Source organism: Mandrillus leucophaeus, unplaced genomic scaffold (assembly GCF_000951045.1).
Source record: "Mandrillus leucophaeus isolate KB7577 unplaced genomic scaffold, Mleu.le_1.0 Scaffold296, whole genome shotgun sequence".
NCBI classification, from domain to species: Eukaryota; Metazoa; Chordata; class Mammalia; order Primates; family Cercopithecidae; genus Mandrillus; species Mandrillus leucophaeus.
The window spans coordinates 81,154-106,849 of record NW_012103098.1 but is presented as its reverse complement, the minus strand read 5'-3'; the positions used below and the strand labels follow the sequence as shown (position 1 = coordinate 106,849).

At 43.3% G+C, this 25,696-nt stretch overlaps 1 protein-coding gene across 1 annotated transcript in view; it reads left to right on the top strand.

Annotated features, from left to right (window-relative positions):
* CACNA2D3 (calcium channel, voltage-dependent, alpha 2/delta subunit 3) overlaps positions 1 to 25,696 on the top strand; it is an 801,189-nt gene that overhangs the window by 717,716 nt on the left and 57,777 nt on the right. The window contains exons 30-33 of the mRNA XM_011986171.1: positions 2,407 to 2,477; positions 18,983 to 19,058; positions 21,982 to 22,034; positions 23,545 to 23,600. Coding sequence (XP_011841561.1) covers positions 2,407 to 2,477; positions 18,983 to 19,058; positions 21,982 to 22,034; positions 23,545 to 23,600 — 256 coding nt within the window. The remainder of the gene's footprint in view (positions 1 to 2,406; positions 2,478 to 18,982; positions 19,059 to 21,981; positions 22,035 to 23,544; positions 23,601 to 25,696) is intronic.

Genomic DNA, 25,696 nt, shown 5'->3' with positions numbered 1-25,696 from the left:
TGAGCACAGAAATCTCCAATCTACCTGGAAATCAAAATAAGAGTTACAGTCAATGGTACTGTAATAGAAAAACGGGTTTTTCCATTCAAATTTTCTGCATTAAAACTTTTCCTGCAATTAGAAATTGTATTAATGTATAAAAAAAGGTAGACTACAAACAAGTTCAACAATGCATATAATAAAGTAACACCATCAGAGGAAAAAGGTGGTTTCTAATGTTAGCTCTCTTCCTTAACTAGTTTTGGGATCATCAGCAAGTTCCTTAACTTGTCTAGACCTCTAGATAGACTCTGTACAATGAGGATGGTTGACTATGTAAGATTGCTTCTAACTCAAATATTTGAGTATACTAATACATTATAATGAAGTCTCTTTTAAATCATTTAAAATTCTTTAGTAGTCAGCAGTATGATAGGTTCACTGCTTAATCAATTAGTTAATTGTCCTTAAGTGTGGCTTCTTAGGGTCTGAAATGAATGGTTTGGTGATTTATAAACGGGCTCCAGGAAACTTGAGGAATTGTGCTTTCATTTCCTGTCTTATTTTACGAGAATGTTGTAGAATTTTTCAATGCACCTTGGTTGCACTATTGAGACTCAAAATGCCCATTCCCGGTCTCCTCTGATGCTGAACATCACTAGACGTGGGACAGTCGATGGACATTAGATAGGATGAATGGGCCCATGAAACAAGGCCAGTCCCTGAGACAGCAGGAAAGTCCTTTGACCCATAGTTATATGCCCTTTTGGCTGGGAGGAGGAACATAGGCTTTCAAGAATCTATGAAACAAGAACGCAAATTAGTTGCCTGGAGGGAGGAACTCTAGTCTTCTGCTCTGCTCATGTAGGGCTGAGATAGGAATGATCCCGGGGCTCAGGAAGGATGCAGTGGATGTCTTCTAGGGGTGAGTCCTGGACCAGTCAACAAATGAAGGAAACAGTGACTCTGTTTCAGCCATGAGCAGCCATGGCCACTACAGATTCTTTGCTCTTTCTCTCCATGGAATAAGCCTGCAATAGACCCAGTGAGCTGCCAGCCTGCCAGCCTGCTCAGCCTGGGCTTGTTTGATGTTGTCTGACTTCCTGTGCCCCAATTAGGATAATTCTTCTTCATCTAACAACCAGTTTCATTGAAACTGGCATATTACACGCACGAAATACAAATGTCCTTCTTGCTCCTAGCAGTAGTACACGCCCACAGAGTTTGCAAAAGTTTCCAAGTTTCCCTGTAGTGAAAAAGGAAGTGCTCAATATTCAGTCAGAGAAATGTTGTTTCCTTCTTCCTTCTTTTCTCCCCCTTTACATTTTGCCAAAGTTTATATATATGTCTTGCTGCCTGAAAACTCCCAGGAGTGTGGTTGAGGTCATTCAGTTAGTTGCAATGGAATTGGCGCTTAGTTAATACAAAGCCTAAGGAATTTATGTCATTTGGATCCTTATTGCAGTGCCCTCCACCCACCCACCCACTCACAAGCTACAAATCTTCAGAGCACGCAGAGTAGAGATGGGACTTCTCTGCTGGTCAACACTGGCTCATTTCAGCGTGTTGGCAGAAGGCTGTTGCTGCAGGCTCTGTTCCATGCAGTGCATACGCCCTCCCCCATGGGACACCTTGCATTATAGTGGCTCCAGAAGTTCAGAGGGCATGTATGAGGATGTTAATTCTTCATTCCACCATTCTAAGTTTGCAAATCTTGGCCAGCACCAAGAAGTAGACTTACAAAAACATCAGCCTGGTGGTGGGGAATGACTGCAAAGCTTCGAATGACCTTAAGACAGCCTCAGGTATGGGGTTAGGCCATTAGAAGTCTGATTGGCCATGCTGTCTCCTCAAGGGGCTGGATAGTCTTACTCTTGGTCAACATGTCAACTGCCTATGACAAAATGAAAGTGATCCTCAAAAAGTGATTCTGAGAAAGGACGGATTCTCAACTGCAGGAAATTTATAGGGCTGATGAAGTGGACTGCTGTATTTCCCTAAACAGGTCATCCAGGAATTATAAACAATTCTTTTTATTAGTGCCTAGGAAGCCCTCTCATAGCCTGTTTCTGCCTATATGAAGTAGTATTTTAATCACAAGGGATTATGTGCAGATTACTACCTACTCCATCCAAGGGAGTGGGGGGTGTGTGTGTGCACATGTGTGTGCATGCATGTTTTCATTTCAGCATTCCGCATGGGTTGTGCAGCCCCCTCCCACGTACCATGGAAGCGTTCACATCTGCTCACTCGTTTGCTGTGTAATCCCCTAACTTCTCATGACTGTTAAAACCTTTTCCACTGTCCTGAAAACCTGCCTTTTGCTTCTGTCAGTTCCAGGACACAGACTGTGTCCCTTTTCATTTCTTCTCTCCTGTTTGGGCACATTATTTATCTACACCTCCTCATATGTCTTCTTCCCCATAGACTGGAGACTTTTTTGGTGAGATCGAGGGAGCTGTGATGAACAAATTGCTAACAATGGGCTCCTTTAAAAGGTAAGGGTTTTATGGTCCACTGCATTCCCCCCAAAAGTTTTCCTAAATAAAATCAAACAAACCAAGGTCAAATAAAGCAAGCCCAGACTTGACCCCGTAGCTGGTTTTTACTTGTGTTCATGCTCCAGAAGATCTCGCTGAAATTCGATGCCTCTTGCACGAGTGTTAGAGTCTTAGAAACTCAGCTCACAATGAGTTTCCTGTTCACCCAGCAGAGCATTTATTGGAGGCCAGTATTGAAGCAGGAGGCTGCACTGTGATGTGATTGTGTCAGTCTGAAGCAAGTCACTGCGAAGAAGTAGGAAAGGTTTTCACCTGGCCAGAAGGGTGGAGTGTATTTTGTCTCCCATTGATGAACCTGGGAAGCTTCCTAGAAACCTGGAAGTTGGGGATGAAAGGTGGTATTTAGAGACTTCTTGATGTTGTTTCAGAAAATCAAGTGAAAATTCTCAAAACCTGTTCTTGATGGAGGTAAGTTTAAGTCTGCTTCTGGAAGAAAACCTAGATGGTGCCAAATTCCATAGGTGGCAGAGACTGACTCCTCATCCAGGTGTAAGAACTCTCGCTGATCCTGAATAAAGCTTGTGTAGAACAGCTTCCTTACGGCCCCATGTCCCTCATGGGCAGGCCAGCCATGCTTTTGGGAACACCTAAACTTCTGGGAAAAGCCATCATCCCATGAGATCAGGTGTTAGAATGTCTCCCTGGGGGTTTGTGCTGTCTCCCTTCCCTTGGCCTACCAGGAAGAATGTTAGCCTTTGAAGTGGTGCTTTAATGGGCATATTTGATGCCATTAAATATATAATGGCAGGAAATCCAAGGATGGCCCTCCAGCTTCCCTGAGAGATCCATTGCACATCGGTGGCCAGTGGGTAGGCAGGCCCCTGGTTTATTACTCCCCTGCAGCTGAATGGCTAGGAAGTGTTAGCTCAGGAAATCAGACGTTTAAGCTAGTCAACAAGACCAACTGAGCACTTTGCTGAAAGCAGGGAATTCAAAAATGATGACCCAGTTTTTGAAATTCCATAGCTTGTTTGTGCCAGAAGGGAGGGAAAAAAAAGAAATGATATAAAAAACTGGCCTAGCGCCAGCACTTCTGCAATCTTGACACGCTTGCTCTCAGGCCTGCCTGTAGCAGATCGTCCTCTCCTGCTCCCTTCCCTTTAAAAAAAAATTCAAGTACAGTTTTCCTCTTTGCCAGGAGTCATTGTACACATGCTTGAAAACTCTGCTTGGATCTGGGCTGGAGTGGCTGTGGAGTTTTCCACCACTTCTTCAAGCTTCCTACAGCAGCTCCTGGCCTGCCATCCAGGGCACCACTGACTTTTCCTATCTTTATGTGGATGTGTGCATTTGTATCATGTTAACTTGTTTTCAACTTGGTGGGGGAGGAGACAAAAGATGAAGAATAATCGCACACGTGTTTCTCATTTGAAAGCACATTTTTCAACTTCTTTAACAAACCTATTTTTTCCTCTGCCTCTTGGATACTCCTTTCAAACTGTTCGGTGGGAGAAAGAGAAAGGCTGTAATGGAATTTTGAACCTCTAGTCTTCTCCTTCGTGTGGGTGAAGTACAGTTGGCATGCATCTAGAACTTCCTTTTATAATAAGAATAGCCAACATATTTGAGAAAAAGGAAGGGCTGGGAACTCAGTTATTACAGCAACTGCTGTCATCCAGGAGCTAGCTCACAAACCTCCTGGGCTTCTTTGAAGGGGCTCCTCACCGGGGCCAGCAGAGCATTGAGAGTTTGAGTTTTGGAGTCAGACACACTGGGGTCAAATCTAGGCTCTGACATTACCAGCTGCTTGATTTAGTCAGATTGCCTCTCCAAACAATGGTTTCTCTACATGGAAAATGAAGATGACAATAATTACTTCTAAGAGTTGCTGTCAGAGCTAGTGATATCATAATAAGCATAAAGTTCTTAGTGCAGAACTTGGCATGTATGAAGAGCTCAGTTAGTTGTGAACTGCAGCCGTGATTTTTGTTGTAGAACCTTGCTCTGTCTTGAATTTGCTTTCCACTTGGCACCAGATACTGCTTCATCTACATTTCTCTCCCTATAGGCTTCCTGTGACACTGTATGATGGGTCTCTAGTGTCGGAGGACCATAGTCCTTGCAATCACACATTCGTGCCCTTGCCCTTCCCAGCATGCAGTGCTTGCTCAGGGCATAAGGTTGACAGTCCTGTCATTCAGAGAAGATCTATATTTCAGAAGCAGTGAAAGGATATAGTTGGCTGTAACGACAGCACTCTGGGTCAGAAGTCACGTACCGTATTGAATTGAGCCCACCCCCAAACATGGGTTACATGAGGCTGCGTTGCTTTGGTGCTGTGGTTAGCCCAGATGAAACTCGAGATCAGTTTACTGTGCTGACCCCTCATTTCAGCATCTTGGACAGTACTGGGCTGGCCCTCAGTTTCTTTATCTTAGGCTTATACCCAGTCCTAAAGAAACAAATTTCAGGCCGGGTGCAGTTGACTCATGCCTGTAATCCCCCAGGACTTTGGGAGGCAGAGGTGGGTGGATCACTTGAGGTCAGGAGTTCAAGACCAGCCTGGCCAACAAGGTGAAACACTGTCTCTACCAAAAATACAAAAATTAGCTGGGCGTGGTGATGCGTGCCCATAATTGTAGCTAATTGGGAGGCTGAGGCAGGAGAATTGCTTGATCCTGGGAGGCAGAGATTGCAATAAGCCGAGGTCATGCTACTGTACTTCAGCCGGGGTGACAGAGCAAGACTCCATCTTAAAAAAGAAAGAAAGAAAGAAAGAAACAAGATTAATGCACGAGAGCCCCACAAACCATCTTCTCCAGAAAGACAGAGCTCCAAGAGGAGAGCACTGCCACCTTTCCTAACCTCCCCTTTGTTTCTCTCCCTTGGTCACTTTGCTGCCTCTCTCCAGGGAAGCAAGGCGATGCTTGGGAAGCAAGGCAATGCTTGCCTAGGTGACAGCAGACCTTTCCCCTGACTATTCTGACCACTCACCTTGTGACCCATTGGCTGTTCCATCTGACAGTGCCATCAGAGGGAAAAAACATCCACTTCTGGGTCTGTAGTGCAGGTGGAAGGAAAACCACTGATTTATGTGAACAAATTAACAGCTTGAAAGAATTTTGAGAAAGTCTCACAGCAGCATGTGAAACAATCTAAGAGGCAAAATTGGCCGCTCTTGGGCACTTTAGTTGACTCTTTGACCTGACTCTATCTAGCCAGCTTACATATGACCTAGTATCCAGGATCCAACTCACAGAACAATAGCTTCAGCAGCATGATGGTAATAATCATGGCTGCCTTCCTGAGCACCCACCAGACTCCAGGCTTGGGTTGTCCTTGACAGATCTTACCTCTTTGCAGGCTTTCCAATAACTTTGAGACAGGCATAAATAGGACCAGTTGCATAATTTGCAGGGCCCAGTACAAAATAAAAATGTGGGGCCTCATGTTCAAAAACTGTCAAGAGGTTGTGGTTTTTTTTGTTTTTTTTTGTTTGTTTGTTTGTTTGTTTTGAGACAGTCTTGTTCACTCTGTTGCCCAGGCTAGAGTGCAGTGGCGTAATCTCGGCTCACTGCAACCACCGCCTTCTGGGTTCAAGCGATTCTCCTGCCTCAGCCTCCCAAGTAGCTGGGACTACAGGCGTGCGCCACCATGCCCAGCTAATTTTTGTATTTTTAGTAGAGATGGGGTTTCACCATGTTATCTAGACTGGTCTCGAACTCCTGACCTCAGGTGATCCCCCCAACTTGGCCTCCCAAAGTGCTGGGATTACAGCACTTTGCTTGCTGTAATCCCATGAGTCACCACACCCGGCCTCTTGCAACTATTAAGAGAAAATCTAGTCTCAAAATCCTTTCATTAGAATGTGTTTACCCCCGGTAATGCAAATTCAATGTTGTCATGTATCCAGGGAAAAGGGGGAAAATACAGCCTGCCATAGGAGTCTTCTTCTTTCTAGGTTCCTGACGGGGCCTTTGTTACACTCTGGACTTGAAATAAGAAGACTTCAGGTTGAGCACAAGATTCTCCACTCTGTGTTCATGGACAGTGTCTTCAGCCTTTCTGAGCCTGTCTCTTCATTACCAAAATAGGGACCTCAATGGATTTTCTGAGAATCAACTAAAATACAATATGTTAAAATACTTTTCGAATTGCAAAGCCATTGCAAACAGGAGATAAGAATATCTTTTGAGTAGAGTTCCATATGTCTGCGTTATTCTTATTTTCCAATTTTCTCCTGTTTTGTTTTGTTTGTTTGTCTTATTTTATCATGAATAATCCCCAAAGGATAGTTACTACATAGCAGTTACCTTTACAGCACAGCGTTGGGGTGGATTCGTGGACCTGAACTCTCTTGTGCATTAGCATCCCCTGGGAACCTTTAAAAACACTCCTAAGTTCAAGCTGCAGCCCAGGAAATTATATATTAAGTTGATTTGGGGATGGTGCCCAGGCACTTGTGCTCTTTAAAAGCTTCTCTGTGATTCTCATGTATAGTCAGCATCAAGACACCAGGTTAAAAGCATGGCACCAGTCTAGCTACTATGCTCTTACGAGTCACCTGATCTCTGCAACAAAATAGGATGAAAATAATTATTCAAATACCTACAAGTGAGGGATAAATGGAATGATATGTGAGTAACTGAAGTGTCCCCAGCTTGAAGGTACATACGTGCCTACAGCCCACCCTCCTGAGCGTGGGCACTCAGCCTCCTTCCTGGATGTCTCCCATTGTGACCACAGGGGAGATGCCTGCAGGGCACAGTCAGCTGGCACAAATGGATCGTATCACAAAGTGAGAGCTCCTGGGGGTCCTCTCTGATCCATGACTTCCACCTTTCTCTGTTTCCTCTGTTCTTTCTCCTCTTTCTAGACTTCTAAGCAATGTCTGAATCCATCTCTTCCTAGAGGGAAGAGCCCCCAGCCCATCTTTTGGAGGTCGATTTCTTGGATTATCTTCTTGTTCCTGCATCCTCCCCTTAGGGTGTGATGGGAGGGGCCCCCACCTTCAGTGCCTTGATGGTGCTTGTATTAGTCCATTCCCCCACAGCTATAAAGAAATACCTGAACAATAAGAAAAAGAAAGAAAGAAAAAAGCAATACCTGTGACTGGGTAATTTACAAAGAAAAGAGGTTTAATTGGCTCACAGTTCCACAGGCTGTACAGGAAGCATGGCTGGGGAGGCCTCAGGAAACTTAGAAGCATCACAGATGGTGAAGGAGAAGCAGGCATGTCTTTACATGGCTGAAGCAGGAGGAAGAGGGAGGAGGGGATGTGCTACACACTTTTAAACAACGAGATCTTGTGAGCACTCACTCACTCACTCACTATCACAAGAGCAGCACCAAGGGGGGAAATCTGCCCCCATGATCCAATCACTTCCAATCTGCCCCCATGATCCAATCTTGGCCCCACCTCCAGCATTGTGGGTTAGAGTTCAACATGAGATTTGGGTGAGGACACAGATCCAAACCATATTAGCACTTTACTCTCCTAGAGGCCCCAGGGTGGGACTGGAACTACTGATGCTAGGGCAAAACACTAAGCGTATAGACAGCAAGGATAACACTCTGGGTTAATCTCAGGTAGGGCACCTTGCTCCAGCAAAATATCTAGTAGATTGCTAGTAAGGCATGAAAAAACAAAGGCTCTTCCACCGTTGTCCAATTCCTCTCCTCCCTTTCCCCTGTAAGTAATGTAATACATCTTGCCTGAGTTCCACATAGCTGGGCACCAACCTGGATATGAAGTGCCATTTGTTAGACAAGAGGCACAAATATGACTTTTAGGACATTTGAGCCAGGGAGACTGAAGGGAAAGTTGAAATGAGTTCAATATGGAGCCCAAGGAAAGAGCAAGAGCCTTCAAAAAGCAGGTAAAGAAAGAAATCTTCACTGAAGGATGAAAATGTGGCTGTTATCAAATATCCAGAACTTGAGGGTTTACCCTGGGTTTTTTGCTTTTACCAATATCCTTGTGATTTCTGGAAAGACCAAAGGCTCTTCCCTTGTTCTTTGCCTGTCTGATTATGCTCAAGGTCAGAAAGACCAGTGGAGCATACCTGGCCCTTGGCTTGCTGGAAAATGGACTGCTCTTGAATAACTTGTTTTTGTTTTTGTTTTTGCTTTTGAGCCACTAATAGTACCTACCTTTCATGGCCATTGTCTTATCTGTCTCTCCCTTTTTTTTTTTTTTTGGTTGCAACTGCTAGTGTGTGTGTGTGTGTGTGTGTGTGTGTGTGTGTGTGTGTTGTTTTGCATGGTTTTTCTTGTTTGTTTTTCTGCTGTGCTTGGTGCAACACACTTCAGCTTTTACCCCTCCAAGGCCATTCATATTTTCCCTAAGGGATCTGGCAAATGTCCTTGTCACTGCACCCCACAAATGTTCATTAACATGACTGGCTTGTATGGAATTCCCTGTGGCAGCTTCTTCTGCTATTTAAATCACCTTTCTAAAAGGAGACACATCCAGGTAGACTCCAAGACTCATATCATTTCTTATCATTTCTACTCCTGTCTCTGTGTAGTGGGACTTGGGAGCTTTTTCCTGTCTTTGGTAATCACATTACACTTCGGCGAGTGCCCTGGCCTTGGAGTGTAGAGAGTGTTAAAGGAGAATTCTGTTATGTTTGGATGGCTGCTCGCCTTTAAGGCCAACTGCCCCACTGATGTCTAATACTCAACAACTCATGTAATGAGTGTAATGGCTTCTTGGCTTCCTGCTGACCTGACCATGTCCTCAGAATTATGCTTTGTCAGAGGTGGCATTGAAAGGAACAAGGAGACAGATTGGCTTGGACAAGTATATTTCTGGGCCAAACTTTCTGGAATGCAGAAACATGGAGCTTCCAATGAACCACTCTTTAAAATCCAAAAGCTGCTGCTCAAGCATCCCCAGTTACAGCAATAACATTAACTGCCCTCATCTTCACCATGCAGTCCGTCTCATTTGTTGGATGTTAACTATAGGCAAGGCATTATTCCAAGCAGTTAACATGCATTACCTTAATTAATCCCCATCACAATTCCATGAAGTAACTACTATTATTATTTCCATTCGACAAACAAGGGACTAGAAGTGGAGGCTCCCAGCAACTTGTCAAGCTCTCTCACAGGCATGAGTGAGAAGACAGAATTTGAACTCATGTCTCTCAGATTCCAGAGCATGTGCTCCTGATCACCATTCATGTCTTCTCCATAGTTGGAGCAGACTAGCATATCTTCTACAGAGATTTTTCTTTTTACGTTCATATTTGCTCTGCCTTAAGAGATAGTAAAAAAAAGTCTTTCTTTCTTTCTCTTTCTTTCTTTCTTTCTTTCTTTTCTTTTCTTTTCTTTTCTTTTCTTTTTTCCCTTGAGACGGAGTTTCACTCTTGTCACCCAGGCTAGAGTGCAATGATGTGATCTTGCCTTACTGCAACCTCCGCCTCCTGGGTTCAAGCAATTTTCCTGCCTCCACCTCCCGAGTAGCTGGGATTACAGGCGCCCACCACCATGCCTAGCTAATTTCTGTATTTTTAGTAGAGAAGGGGTTTCACCATGTTGGTCAGGCTGGTCTCAAACTCCTGACCTCATCCAACTGCCTCAGCCTCCCAAAGTGCTGGGATTACAGGTGTGAGCCATTGCGCCTGGCCAAAGAAAGTCTTTTAATCAAACTGGAGTCCAATGTATTAGTTAGGAATTGGTCCAGCCACAAATAACAGGAAAATCCAAATTAACAGGGACTTAAAGAACATAGGAGGTTGTTTTCATCTCTTATGGTAAGGAAGTCTGAAAATACTAATTTGGGACCCTCATGTTACAGACTCAGGACCACAACTTTTTCTTCTACCTTTCTCCAAGATGGCTTTTAAGCTCAAGGTTACCTCATTGTTCAGTGTAGCTGCTGAGCCCCAGCCATCACATCTGCAATTCAGGCTTGCAAAAGAAGAGTTCAGGGAGTTCCAAAAGGTCCAGAAGGCCAAGTTTCAAATTACTTAATTAACATTTATTTAAATAAATGCTTTAAATAAGATTTTTAATGTGTTAAGCAGCCTCCCGTATAATATTTGTGCTTAATCACTTGGCCTCACCTCACTCCAAAGAAACCTGGGTAATGTGTATATTGAAAAGTTAGAGTTCTGCTCACCAGAAGAGGAGAATAGTTATTGTGAAACTACTGATAGTCTCTACCACATCCAGCAGGCCCGAATTTGCTTCAAACCATACGAGTCCTCTGGCTTCCTCTGATAACCCCTTTGGAAATCTTTGAGTGATGGGGCTGTATTCATAACTCTTAGTCTCCCCCACCCCAAACCCACATGCCCAATGCAGTCCTGAACACAAATTGTCATAGCCACCCTCTAACCACCTGTCCATGTGCCTGCCTAACCCCAGACAATAGAAGTAGGAACACTCCATAACACCTGTTGGGTTTTACTAATAATAATCATGACAGCAGCAATACCAATACTCAGAGGTACTGACATTTATTAAGCCTCAATGACATGCCCCACACTGCCAAGTGCAGTACAGGCATCATTATAGTGTAGTTGCTATGAAATGTAGACCTGGCTTCACCAATGTGGCAGAGCCCAAGGTCGCTCCCCCAGAATCAGCTCTCTTGCTTCAAATGGGTTTTGCATTAACTCATTCCCAAAGCAGAATTCAGCTTTTTCCTTCTGAGAAGGCAAAAGAAATTTAATATTTTCAATATCAAATTAATTGCGATTCCATTTTCCCCATCAGTTTAATAAGTGAAGCTAATTTCCATGGGAGGGGCTGCGTGAATGGGCAAACCAGCTGGCAGCTACGTGCATTTCCTGGGCACCCATGAATTTGATTCCTTGCCCCAGGAGCAAAGCAAATGCGGTTGGTAGAGCAACATCTGCTCTGACTGGGGACAGGGACTGTCTTGATGCTGGAAGGTTGTTAGTCTCCCCAGAGCCCCCTTCTTTCAGAGGACCCCATCTTCTTGGCTCTCGGGCACTTACACTTGTTTATCAAATCAGTGCTGCTCTCCAGGACAATGGGAAACTCTGTTCATACTTAAGGTTTGCAGGTGCCACCTCCTATTTGGTGAGTCAAGGAAGTACCCCTGAATATGTCCAGACTGGTACTAAGCCCTGGGAGGATGTGTCTGGGTTTTAAAGTGGAACCAACCCAAATGTCCATCAATGACAGACTGGATGAAGAAAATGTGGCACATATACACCATGGAATACTATGCAGCCATATAAAAGGATGAGTTCCTGTCCTTTGCAGGGACATGGATGAATCTGGAAACCATCACTCTCAGCAAACTAACACAAGAACAGAAAACCAAACACCGCATGTTCTCACTCATAATTGAGAGTTGAACAATGAGAATACATGGATACAGGGAGGGGAACATCACACACCAGGGCCTGTCAGGGTGTGAGGAACTAAGGGAGGGATAGCATTAGGAGAAATACGTAATGTAGATGATGGGTTGATGGGTGCAGCAAACCACCGTGGCACATACATACCTAGGTAACAAACCTGCGCATTCTGCACATGTATCCCAGAACTTAAAGTATAGTAAAACAAAAAATAAAATAAATAAAGTCCAGTTCCTGCCTGCAAGCTACTTACAGTTAAGGTGAAAGAGGAAGAAACAACACAAGAAAATGCCAGTGAGATATATCACATTCTAAAATTCATGGCTGGCAAACCTGTTTGCACATTAGAATTCCTTGGAGAGCTTAAAAAATAACTTATACCAGATCCCCAACCCAGACTAATGAAATATTGCAGATAGGTGAGATACTCAGGTATCATCATCATGTATAAAAAATTACTTTGGCCCAGCTCAGTGATGGATGCCTGTAATCCCAGCACTTTGGGAGGCCGAGGTGGGGGAAGTGCTTGAGCTCAGGAGTTCGAGAGCAGCTTGGGCAACCACCTCCAGCACATGAGACCTCATCTCTTAAAAAAAAAAAAAAATTAACTAGGTGTGGTGACATGCACCTGTAGTCGTAGGTATCCAGGAGGCTGAGGCAGGAGGATTGCTTGAACTGAGGAGTTGGAGGCTACAGTGAGCTATGATTATGCCACTGCACTGAAGCCTGGGTAACAGAGCAATACCCCATCTCAAAAGAGAAAAGAAAAGAAAATGTATTTGAAGTTCCCTAGGTGATTCTAAAAGGCAGCCAAAGTTGAGAATCACTGTTTTAAACAATGCCAATGTGTATGCCTTAGGAATTGAGAGCGAGTTTACATCCCATTTTCCAGATTCTTCTGATGAGGCCTCATCCCCATGAGATCCCTAAGGAGCAAGATATCTGCCGAGTAGCTGGGACTATAGGCATGTGCCACCACGCCAGGCTAATTTGTATTTTTAATAGAGATGGGTTTTCACCATGTTGGCCAGGCTGGTCTTGAACTCCTGACCTCAAGTGGTCGGCCCACCTTGGCTTCCCAAAGTTCTGGGATTACAGGCATGAGCCACCACACCTGGCCTTTAATCAATTAATTCTTATGGTTACTGTTCTTATTACCTGGGTAAAATGCTGATGGGATTAATATCTCAGTATCTACAACTTTGTTTCTCTTTATCAACTTCCATTGATGAAAGGTATTGATTTGGTGCCAACCAGATCCTCTGCTTAATCTACCAAATGAGTGACGCTTTCTTGTTGCTCCCCAGTCAGTGTTCAGCAGTGAACCCTGAGAGGTCCTAATAGCCTGTGTGAGGTTTATTCTTGGCTAATGATGGGTGCTCATTAGTTAAGTTGTTTAACTAATTTCCAGTTGGAGGGCTCAAAGGCAGTAGGACCGGGGTTTTGTAAATTCACTGCCTCTGCTGTGTTAGAGACACTGCACTGATCTTAAAGAACAGTGCCATCTCTACAAGAAGTTGCTGTGGGATGAGATGGTGACTGATACGAGCAGGAGAGAAGGGAGAGCACATTTTGGATCTTCTATTAGCACTCCTATCAACAGGTTGAGCTTTCTACTTTCCTGGCTTTCTGAGATGTAAGAATGAGTAAGGGCTTCCCATGGCGACAGTCTCTTTGTTAAGAATTTCCAGTGTTCCTGCCCCATGCCTTTTCAATTGCAAGTTGAAAGCTGCCCCCAGAGGACACATTTTATAGCACAAAAAAAGAAGACATATTTTTACATGCTACCTTAGTGAGTCATTTTGCTTCTCAGACTTTTCAATTCGGAATTGCTTAATTATGTCCCATGATGGATCTCTATGTCAAATGCCTCCCTTGTCCTGTTTTTAGGGCTGTATTTGCAGACATTAAGCTGTTTCAAGATTGTTTTTAGGCCAGTTGTTTAGCCAAAGTGAGCTAATTTGATGAATCATTACAGGAAAATTACCTGGCCTCATGGTACATAGTAGGTGTTTAATAAATGTTGAGCCCCACAGTTGCTAACCAGCCTAAATTAGCCAGCCTAAATTAGCTGAGCTTATGCTGTTAAAATGCAGCCTGCTAATTCTTAGAGCAAATATTTTTCTTGGTCAGGATTTTTGTCTAGTTGGAAAAGAACAGGATCAGCAAAATGGCTTTAAACATGTCTTAATGTCAAGAGTTTGTCATCCAAGGCTCTACCCAGCATGGGTCCGGGGCTACCAGGCTTTGTTTGCGTTGCTTTGAGCTGCTTCTTCAGAGGCCGTATCTGCCTTCTGTGAAAGTTTAAAGTTTCAAAGTTCCACCCATCCGTGTGGGCACACAGTGATGCTAATGATAAGGTCGGTTGGAGTGGCCTGGTGGTGATGTCATGGGGATTAAGGCATGTTATCTGTAATAAGAATACACCCCCACTGCTGAGTGCAGCTGCACACAGCACCAGCCTTGGGCTGGGCATGATTCTCAGAGCTGATTTTAGAGTCAAATGAAAGCAGGCAATTATCATGTTCTTTAACTATAATCAGCCGAGCAGGATACAGGTAGCCGCAAAATGGAGTTATTTAAAACAGTAACAAAATCACTTCAAAAAGGGTAATAATCTGGAAGTCTCTTTCTGCAACATCTAGTTAAAGCTGTCCAAGTGTGGAGAAGACGGGGAAGGCTTATTTTGTAACCTCCTCAATGGCAATAGTATCGGGAAAGCCTCCTTTTGAAATAGAGGAGTGGGGGACAAGGGGAGGGAGAGCCTTAGGACAAATACCTCATGCACATGGGGCTTAAAACCTAGATGATGGGTTGATAGGTGCAGCAAACCACCATGGCACATGTATTCCTATGTAACAAACCTGCACGTTCTGCACATGTATCCTATAACTTAAAGTAATGTTTAAAAATAAATCAATAAATAAAAGACAGGAACCTTGGCCTGGGGGCTGCCCCGGAGCAATTTAGTTTAGCCCCAACACGTAAACTAGAGCCTTTGAAAATGATCCAAGGAGAATCCTGAGTTTCCTGCCATCTGTCAGAGTAGTTACCATGGTAAGAGGTATTCACAAGCACAGCCAACTGGTCCAGTCTGGCCTGGTGACTCCTCATTAACCCTTCAGCTTGGGTTGAAAGTTGATTCTGGACATTGGTTATGAGACCTTATCTTGGGCAGCATTTCTTGTGACATTCCAATAAGACCCTGAGCTGGGGAACAGGTCTGAAGTCTAAGCATTTCTTAGAATCTACCAGATCCTGCTTCTGAGCAGAGAGCAAAAGGAGGTGGATTCAGCTTGGCCCCCTACTACATCTGGCTCTGTCACCAGTGATCTATGTGAATTTGTGAATATTTATGTAGGCTGGCTAAGACTTGGTTTTCCCCTCTGTAAAATGGAGATGATTATAATCTATCTTGTAGGGATGTATATAGAGGAGTACTTGGCTTTTGGTTGCTAAACAGAGTTCAGTAGACATCAGCTGTTGTTATCATTGCCCTCCGCTAAGAAACCCATGGACAGAAGTTCCTGCATCATCTCTTGGTAACACCACACAGCTTCTGATGGTGTCCTTGTATTGCAGTAGCAAGCATGGATTTTGCTCTGCATTGTCTGTGCCAGTGAGCTAAGAACACCAGGAGCCTTGTTCATCTTTCAGCCAGCTGGGTAATGCCTGTGTCAATTCCCATTGCATTAAACACCAGCCCATTAATTAGTAGTGGCAATGAAAAGATACCAATAATTATAACAGCAGCTATAGCCATGCTTCCTGTTGAATACTTCCTGTCTAGCAGGCACTGTGCTGAATGTAACACATAGATAACTTTATTTAACCCTGTGACCACCCTATAAGGTAGCCATTATTCTCACCATTTCACAGATAGGAAAATGAGGCACCAAGAGGGTTAAAAAGACATTGTTATAAGTGGATGAGTTAGGATTTGAGCTCAGGTATTACTGACTTCAAAGATGGCATTTTCACTGTGTCACACTGCCTTCCCTTGAGCCTTTGGGAACAGCGCAGCTTTAAGAGCCCAAACGCTAACGAAGAATAAAATCAGTCTTCTGTTGTAAGAATCTTAACAAAGTTGGCACACTTAGAGCATTTTTCAGTGTACTTCTACACAGCTGGTTATTTAGATCTCAGAACGTCTCTGTAACTGTTTAATAAGTCAGGAAACGAAGCCTTTGAAGAGTATCAGCAAGCTGCTCAACAATGCACCCTGGAGACCGAGCACGGTGGCTCATGCCTGTAATCCCAGCATTCTGGGAGGCCGAGGCAGGCGGATCACAAGGTCAGGAGATCGAGACCAACCTGGCCAACGTAGTGAAACCCCATGTCTACTAAAACAACAAAATTAGCTGGGTGTGGTGGCATGCGCCTGTCGTCCCAACTACTCCGGAGGCTGAGGTGGGAGAATCACTTGAACCTGGGAGGCAGAGGTTGCAGTGAGCCGAAACCATGCCAATGCACTCCAGCCTGGGTGACAGAGAGTGAGACTTCATCTCAGAAAAAAAAAAAAAAAGAGAGAGAGAATGCACCCTGAATATACGGCAGGACCAACTTTTGAAACCATGGCCATTCTGCATCCATGGCTATGAGACTCCAAGTACATGCACGTTCCTCTCAACCCCATGCTGCCTCTCACCTGGCTCTGGCACATGTTTTAGCTGTAGAGACAGCGTTGGGCAGTGGGAAAAGGATAAGTCAATACCAATTCTTGACAAATGCTAGAAGGTCCTTGCAGGGGTACCTGTAGAAATCTCCTGAGTGAGGATGGAGATCGTGGCATGGCAGGCCAGTCAGGGACCAATTAGAGTTGTCCATTGTGGTCTGCAGTTGAGTCTGTGACATATCCCGGTGTCTGGGTTAGTGCTAGGACTGTGTCAATGGTGAGAGCATTTCTGTGAGAAGTTTGTGCGGGGACATCCCCAAGCCTAATGTTTGGCTGATTTATGGTCTTCATTTCTGTTTGTATAAACAAAGCTTCAAAGCTTCTTGCTTGCATCTGTGTAAGGAAAAAGCCAGAGGACAGTGAAGAAATACTCTGATGAAGAAAAGACCTTGAGGACTGGCTACGTGACCACTGGCATCCCCTTGGGCTTTGCTGCCCAAGGAGTGCTGTGTGCTGCCGCTGGTTAGGAGCTGGCTTTCATCTTTCATTTGGTCAAATGTGGCTGGTTTTCTGCTTGGTACCCACAAATGACTGTGTTTAATCCATTTATCAGTAATATCTGTAACTTACTGTCCAGATAAGGAGGCCTCCAGATCACATTTTGCAGTTGGCCCCTTTGTTGTCAGTTGTGTCGTCATCTGTGTAACATTCGTGCAATCAAGCAATCATTTATGCATTCACCCTTTTAAAACTGAATGCCTTCTGTATGTTGGGTGCTGTACTAGGTGCCAGAGGTAGGTGTGAAACAGAGCCAACACCAATCCTGCTGCATGGAGCTTTTACATCTAGAGGTCTTTCCAACACAGCAGTAAGTGCACTCAACATTAACCATTGTACTATTCTAGGAAGGAATTCCTGTGGGGAGAATTTCATCCAGTCATGTAGAAGCACATGTATTAAAGTGTTTAAAATCTCATCTGGCAGTTGTTATGTAACTCAGGCTGGACTTTACATGTCTCTCCTTCGGGGTGCTAGGCATGGTGGGAGGGGATGCCGAAGGGAAGGGTGGGAATGCCAGACTCCTTTGGCTATACCTTTCAAGCATGGGATAAGGTGTTCACGCCATCTAAATACTGGAACATGTATAGGGGCAAAGAGGGAGAGCTTGCCCCATCACCCCCCGAAGGTTTGCTGAAAATGAACTGACAAAGGGCAGGTGAATAGGAAAAAAAAGGCACACAAAATGTATTTTAATATGGACAACACGGGGAATCATAGTAGAATGGTTACCCAGTAACCCAATGGGGTACAGATGCTTAAATGCCCATCTTCATAGAGGGAGGGGAGAGGGGGAAATAGGGCTACTTGAGGGATAATAAATGACTTTGAGGGGGAAACGAGTGGGCCTACTGCTCAGACAATGGTTAGTAAATAATTTCAATGGAAGTTGAATGGGATGGAGAGCTGACAATGGTTGGGGAGAAGTTGGTCTGGGCTCTAGGTGTGGTGTTTAATTTTCAGTCTCTTCCTCTGTGATATGAGTTGTAATCTTCTCTTCTCTGGTGAATGAAATGTCAGGAAAGGCAATTGTATTCCTCTTTGGCAGATCTGGCTTTTAGGTAGAAAAGGGAACTTCAGAGAACAGCTTCATCCTGTGGTTTGGGAGAGACAGGATTAAGAGACTGAGGGGTAAGGGAGACAGGGAGCAAGGTCGGAGAAACCTTGAGACTGCTTCATGTCGAAGCACTGTATTTTAGGGTAATGGTTTCTGAGTCCCAACACATGCTACCAGAAATTGCCATTCACTTTTCTTTTGTAGAATTGTTGGTGGGGGAATTAAAGTACATTGAATAATGTTAAAGTAAAACATTTTTGCAACTGTGTAAAGGTCATAATGGGGATGAAAGCTTTACTTTTATCACCAATGTAGGAAAAAAAACGTCCACTTTGTTTCATAAGCTATGCTGTTTTCAAAATAAGATACATTCACTCTTATGGTGGTGACAATAAGGAGTAGGGATTACAATTAGTAAGCCACTGGTTTCCCACACATTTTCAATGTGCAGGGCTTATCCTGGTCCAAACCTGCTTCCTGGTGCTTGAGAAACACAGAATCCTGCCATGTTTTATCCCAAAGTGGCTCTTCTTGGTTCTCCTGTCCCTTGGAGATATGGCCCAAGTAAATTCCATCTGGGTCTTAGAATCCAGTTCAGAACAGCACATTCCCTTTGGAATATCTTGCTCAATGCAGACCATCCTTCTTCAGACCAAATGACTGTTACATCAAGTTAGATGGGTCCTCATCCCCTTCTACCCTTCCCAACACCTTTGTTCCCTTTGTTCTTCAGATTCCAAGTAATAACATGACTGTGCCTCCAGCACTGGCCTTTGTTGGGCTCCTTGTTCATCATCCACGTTAGAGCTGCGTGGTGTTTGTCACTGTTGCCCTTGATGATAGTGACTGCTCACCTTGTAGTACATAGCATCAGTTGGTTCCCATGTTTTCTCATTTAGCGAAGCTCCCTTCCATTTTTCTCCTATAGAATTACCCTTTATGACTACCAAGCCATGTGTAGAGCCAACAAGGAAAGCAGCGATGGCGCCCATGGCCTCCTGGATGTAAGTACTATGCTGTCACCCAGAAAACAGCTGTATATTTCTGTCTTTCTCCCTGTCTGAGTGTTATCTTCCTCTTTGGAGTAATCAAGTTTATCTTTTTGCAAAATCAGGAACATTTTTACTTTACTCATTTAAAAAAACACTTCAGGCCAGCCGCGGTAGCTAACACCTGCTATTCCAGCACTTTGGGAGGCTGAGGTGGCTGAATCACTTGGGGTCAGGAGTTTGAGACCACCTTTGCCAACATGGTGAAACCCCATCTCTACTAAAAATACAAAAATTAGCCAGGCATGGTGGCGTGTGCTTATAATCCCAGTTACTCAGGAGGCTGAGGCAGGAGAACTGCTTGAACCCGGAAGGCAGAGGTTGCAGTGAGCCAAGATCATGCCACTGCACTCCAGCCTGGGCAACAGAGCGAGCCTGCCTCTCAAAAAAAAAAAAAAAATTAAAATTAAAAAATGTCACTGCTGTTTCAACTCAAATCCAGTGATTATATGAGTGAAAAATGGGTCTAAATAAAGCCTTTGATGGATTAATGCAGCAACCCCCTTGTGATGGATAGAAAAAGGGAGAAGTTTTGTTAATTCTCCCATTTGTATGTAAAATAACTTGGTTTTGTTCAACAGAACTTTTCCTTTTAGTTTGTAATGGAGTTGTGAGCTTGTGTCCTAATTCCCATTTTGATCACAGATACTCCCTCTCCCCTAATCATGCCACCGGGTTTCAGCATCCGTTTCCCTGGAGCTGATTCCTTGGTGATGTCACAGATGAGGATCAATCAGCATAGCTATTGTGCCATTAGAAACTGGCTTTCAGTGGCCAGAAATTAACTGTTATCACTTACTCCCAAATTAAAAATGTAATTTACAATGCATAGACAATGTAAATTTGGCCAGCAATACCTAAAACCACAGGAAAAAAAAAAAGATCTCGTGTACCTCTGGATAGTCTGTCATATGTGTTTAAATATAACCCTTACAATGCTATTGTTTTGTAAATACCAAAAATTAACCTAAAATTTTGTTTGAAACACAACGTTTAAAAGCTGTTTTGGCTTTAAAATATATATACTTTCTAATTTGCAGATGTAAGATGTTACAAGGGGATTATTTAAAAACCAAATAATTAACACGGTTCTCCTACACTGAGGGAGCAAGAAATGATTCAGAGCTGGCACATTGGTGAGAGGCAACTTAAAGGGATGAATATTTTGAAAAATACAGCTTTTTAGTGAGACTCACTATGTCTTTCTAAACCCAACTCCCCTAACCTTAGCATGAATAGTTCCAGACATTAAACGTTCCTAAGGTATGTTTTCATCATTAGATTTAAAAGCTTAGTGGCTTTATGCTTTTAAATGATAATGTGCATTTAAATTTTTTAATCCCATATTTGCATAATCCCTTTGTTTACTCATATATTGAGCCAATGCCTGGCACGGAATGCCTTCCCCTGGCCTCAGAGCGAGTTGCCCCTGCTACTGCCCTCTTTCCCCCTCAACCTCCAAAGCTTCCTTAATCCTTTTATTTACTCTCTCCTCCCCCTGACCCACATTACCCATCCCAGCAGGTACAAAGACACAACATTGTCCCATAGTCTGACCACGCCGGTCTTTTTGAAAGCAAGATGATTATTTTTCAAGCCATAAAATGTAATGGCAGAACCGCAGGACTGCAAAGTGTGGTTTCAGGAAACTGTTAAAAGTTCACATCCTTATCTGACCCTAATCCTGGCGGCCCAGAACCCTGTGATTCAAGGAATGATGTGGAAGCACTCAGTCGAATCAGAGCAAGAGATACACCAAGTCTGAAATCTGGGTGGGCTTGGAAGAGCCTCAGCATTGTTGTTGTTGTTGTTCTGCACATTTACTTTCTGGCCGGACTGGGAAAGTTTTGAGAATGATTGGGGGCATGTAAATTTGTTCTTGTTTCGTTTAAAACTGGATAATTCCTCCATTCTCACTTCTAGTTCTTATAATTAAAATGCTCAGAAGGTGGGATTAAGCAGCTCTAGCTGCAGAGCCAGGATTTGGCATGCATTTCACTTCTCTGATATCTAAAGGCAACCACAGAAGGTTCTGAGATTCTTCTGGACCTGACATCTGGAGCCCAGAGCCCGGGATTTGCTAGTGTCATTGCCTGTCTCTCAAGTCCACGCCCCAGTCACATAACTGGCATAGCTAGGTACAAAGAACCAACTGAGGGGGAGACTTGGTATTTTCCAGAATTCAGGAAATTGAATTATCCACATAGGAAATATCACAGAGTAAACAATCCAACTGCTTTTTTTAATTAAAATATTCTGAAATAAAGATTAGGCTTTCAATGCCTTCTTTTATAGAGTGAAGGGGATTTTCAGCAAGGATAAAATCACATGTTTATATGGTTATCATTTTTTTCAAGTCCAAATATGTAAGTGTGAAAAAAGGCAGCTTAAATCCTACATAATTCATGGATGGCATTAAAATCAGGTGTACGCAATTTTTGCTAATTTTAATGAATGACATACAGTGATGGAGAACAGGGAATCACCTTTCCAAGAGGCTGCCCTGCAAATTACCATTTGAAATTAGTTATATGATTCCAGCCCCCTCAGCATTAAGCTTCAAAATATTAGCCCCTAGAGGGTAAAGGTTTAAGCATCAGGTGCTGAACTTCCTTTTTCCTCCTACTGATAACCCTTGTATTAGATCAGGTTTATTTTACTTGTAAATCACATCTCACTGGAGTGGAGTTCAAAGTTTTAAAATGTTGGTTTTAGGATACAGTATCCAACAATTTTCCCTTAGCTAGAACGCCACTGTTTTTTAACATGATATCAATCTCTCTAGAAGAATAACATTGTCCTTATGTAAAGCCCTAAATTAAGCTACAAATTTTGTGTGCAATACATTGTTTTTAATGTACTGAATTCTTCTCTTCAGCCTTATAATGCCTTCCTCTCTGCAGTAAAATGGATCATGACAGAACTTGTCGTGTAAGTAAAATCTGCCTTTTTGAAAAGGATTAATATTTTCCTTTTTGTATCATAAAGTGAACTTAGAGATTGTGAGTCATGCTTTCAATAACCGTTAGATTCCTAGTGCTCTAACTTCATTGAACAGCTCAAAATATTGAACACAGAGACCAAAAATGATCTTTTATTAAGTGATTCATGATCACTCCTTTGGCTATTATGTCATACTTTAGCAGATTAACAGTTTGCAATATACAACTAAATTTACTTATTGTGGTTACTGTTCAATTTCACATGGATGTCTGGCTGTTTTGACTGCAGCCTGGGTGGGCTGTGGTCAGAAGAGCACACTGCTGTGACTGTCCACCAGGCTACTTTGGCTGCCTTGGCCTGTGCAGGAATGGGAGATGTGTGAGATTGTCCGCTAGGGCTGGGGGCTTCCTCAGGTGTGATTTCATTGTTTTTCCTGTCAAACTATGGTCTTATTTGGAGGTGCTCCTTGCATCTATGACTTAAGTAACACTTGAAATGGCAGAAAGATGAAAGTCTTGACTTTCAGACTAGATATTAGACACATTACAGAAACACTGTGTCACACGAAAGGGAAGAATTTCATAGATGAACATGTAAACAAGATGGTTTAAGTTGCGCCAAACTCTCTCATTGTTATTTCCCCTGCTTAGACTCCACTTCTGTGGGTTTGAGGCAAATTTCATGCCATTTGATGGATAGTCACTGTCCTCTTAATTTAAGGTAACCTCTATTAATTTAATACAGTTTGTGAATTCAAATGGGAAGTAAATTCTCCATATACACATGAGGCAGAGAAAGAACCTTAACAATAATAGTGGGATTTAGATTGAGAGAGAGCTGCTAGGAATAGTAGCCATAAGCCTGAAAAACAAATGACCGAATTTTGATCTCTCTTCATCTATTTGGAGGATAATTTGTATTGTTTTTGTATTCTTTACCAGCCATTGAGAAATGTTGATTTTTATGAGGTTGCAGTGAGACCTAATTTCGTAGAGAGAAGTCTGTTCCACCTCCCTCTATACACACACACACGGAGGGGGCTTAAACAAGTTCAAGTAGCAGTATTCATTTTGAAAGCATCTTTCATTACTATAGATCATAGTCTTGGCAGAGGAGAATATTCTATCTGTATTTCTGAACTACGGGAGAAGAGGCTCATTAGAAATTGGCTTTTTACTGTGGAATCAAATTAGATGATACTAAGATTGAATAACTGGTGAACAATAACGAGGAAAGTATTTCAGCCTATACAGCAGGTTATTCCTCATCTAGGAATCTTTGAGTCCAGGTGAACCTGGCTTTGGGGATAAAATAGCCTTTCACAAGAAAGATAAACCCCAGTGAATATTCAGTGATAACTCAGCCAACTGTGTTGATTATCTGCAAATTGTGATGTTCTCAAATGAGGTAAGCGATGCTGAAGAATACAGAAAGTCACTGTTCTGTGATACAGGCATGGATGACGAAGTAACATTGGGCTTTTCCACGATCTGTTTAGGTTCCTGGTGGAGTTTAACCTCTGCAGTTGGTGGCACTCTGATATGACAGCTAAAGGTGAGCGGCAACTGGTTTCTGTTTCCCAGCTTGGAGGGATGAGCGCTGGGTTCACCGGCTACTTTTCATCAGGGATGTGCTGGCTCAGAAAATTCCCCAGGACAAAGTGATGATTTTTCAGCTCTGTCAGCAAAAAGACACCCTTTGTGCTAAGTGCTGTGCTATCTAGTCTGACACAGAATTCCACAGGCTTCATTCAGCCCATGTTGAATGTACATCTTGACCTGTTTCCTTGACTAAGGCTTTGAGGTCATACATTGCACAGGTAAATTCTTCAGAAAGCTCATGGGCAATGCTGAAATAGAAGAGAGACAGACACACTGCCTGTGTCTCAGGCTAAATGAATGATTAGCCATTCTATTTTTATTTTCACAGTTACCCTCATAGAACATAAATCTGATGACATTCCTCTCCCTCCTCAAATACCTTTGATGATTTGAGGAGGGTGTAATTAGTAGAGACTCTTGGAGGCATGGGTTGTGGAGTTAGATCAGAATAGGTTTCAGTCCCGGCTCAAGGTTGACCTTGGGCATGTCAGCTGATCTGTCTCCAAGGCTCAGTTTCCCTTTGCTAAGCACAGTGGGGAAAATAATATTTATCTTAGGAAGTGAGTCTGTGTGTCTGTGTGTCTGTGTGCATGTGTGTTTAATGCTATGAGAAATCATGTTACGTGCTGACCACAGTGACTGAAACATAAGTCCTCAAAAAATAGTAGCAATACCGCATGTTCTCATGTATAAGTAAGGTAAACATTGAGTAAACATGGACACAAAGAAGGGAAAACAGACACTGGGGCCTAATTGAGGTGGAGGGTGGGAGGAGGGTGAGGATGGGAAAACGACCCATTGGGTACTACGCTGCCTACCAGGATGCTGAAATAATCTATACACCAAACCCTCGAGACATGCAGTTGACCCATGTAAAAATCCTGCACATGTACCCTCCACACCTACAGTAAAAGTTGGAAGGAAAATCAATAAATAAAAGAAAGTATCTGTAATTATAACGGTGGTGACACTATGACCATGACAGTGATGATGATTGCCTACAAATCCAGTGATCCTTAATGAACGCTGGCTCCAGCAGTCTGCCCCAGGCCTGCCCACTCACGTGCTATTTCTCAGATACACTCTGTTCTTTCTTGCCTTCATGCATTCATGTTCATTTTCCCACCTGGGAGGCCAGGGACTAGTAGGCTATTACCATTCTTATTATTTCTAACTATCTGTCTTTAAAAAAAGAGATTGATTAGTCACATATCAGCATTTCCCCAGATGCTGGATCTATTTTAATCTAACATTCCCTTTCCTTTCCCTTAAGATCCCAGTCTGTGTGGATTCCCTCAACTCCCTCAGGCAGAATGAACATTTTCTTCTTGCTCCTGCCCCAGTCAGCTCATGCATTATCCTATGTCGTCTTTAACATTATTGCCTCTCTGTGTGTGTTTTGCGCTAACCTAGCATTTCTTGATGGTAGGAGCTATGTCTTAAATATTGTTCTCTCTTAACATCTAACTGGTGCTGAGCACACAGGAGGTGCTTTATCTTTGCTGATTCAATATCCTAACAAATCTTTCTGGTGCTAAGCATGACCATTAGGGTCACTATAGTCATGGCTTTGTAACTTACAAATAGGCTCATTTTGCTGGAATCCAAGAACTCTCTGATTTCTGCTTAGAACATGAGATGGAGCAGAATCTGCTGAGTGAGTCCTGCCCCTGCTGATGCCCGCATAGTTCACTCTCTGATAACTGGGAGCCTAATCCATGCCTGTCCAGGCTTGGCTCTGCCCTGGGACACTGACAGCCCAGTGGAGCAGGGCCCCTGTGCTCTGCTTGCATCCACACACACGCACATTGGTCTGGTGACCCCCAGGGCTTGGACTCAGTTCTTGCTCCTCCCTGCTGGGTTGGGTACTGAGTGACAGTGACTGCCCCAAATACCACTTGTATAAATTAGCCTGAGGACATAAACCTGGATGGGAACAAAGGTTTCTATGATAGGATGATCATCACCAGGGAATTTATAATTGCAAATACTGGTAACATTTAAATGTCTAACAATAAAGGCCGTTTTAAAATAAATTGCAGTCCATCC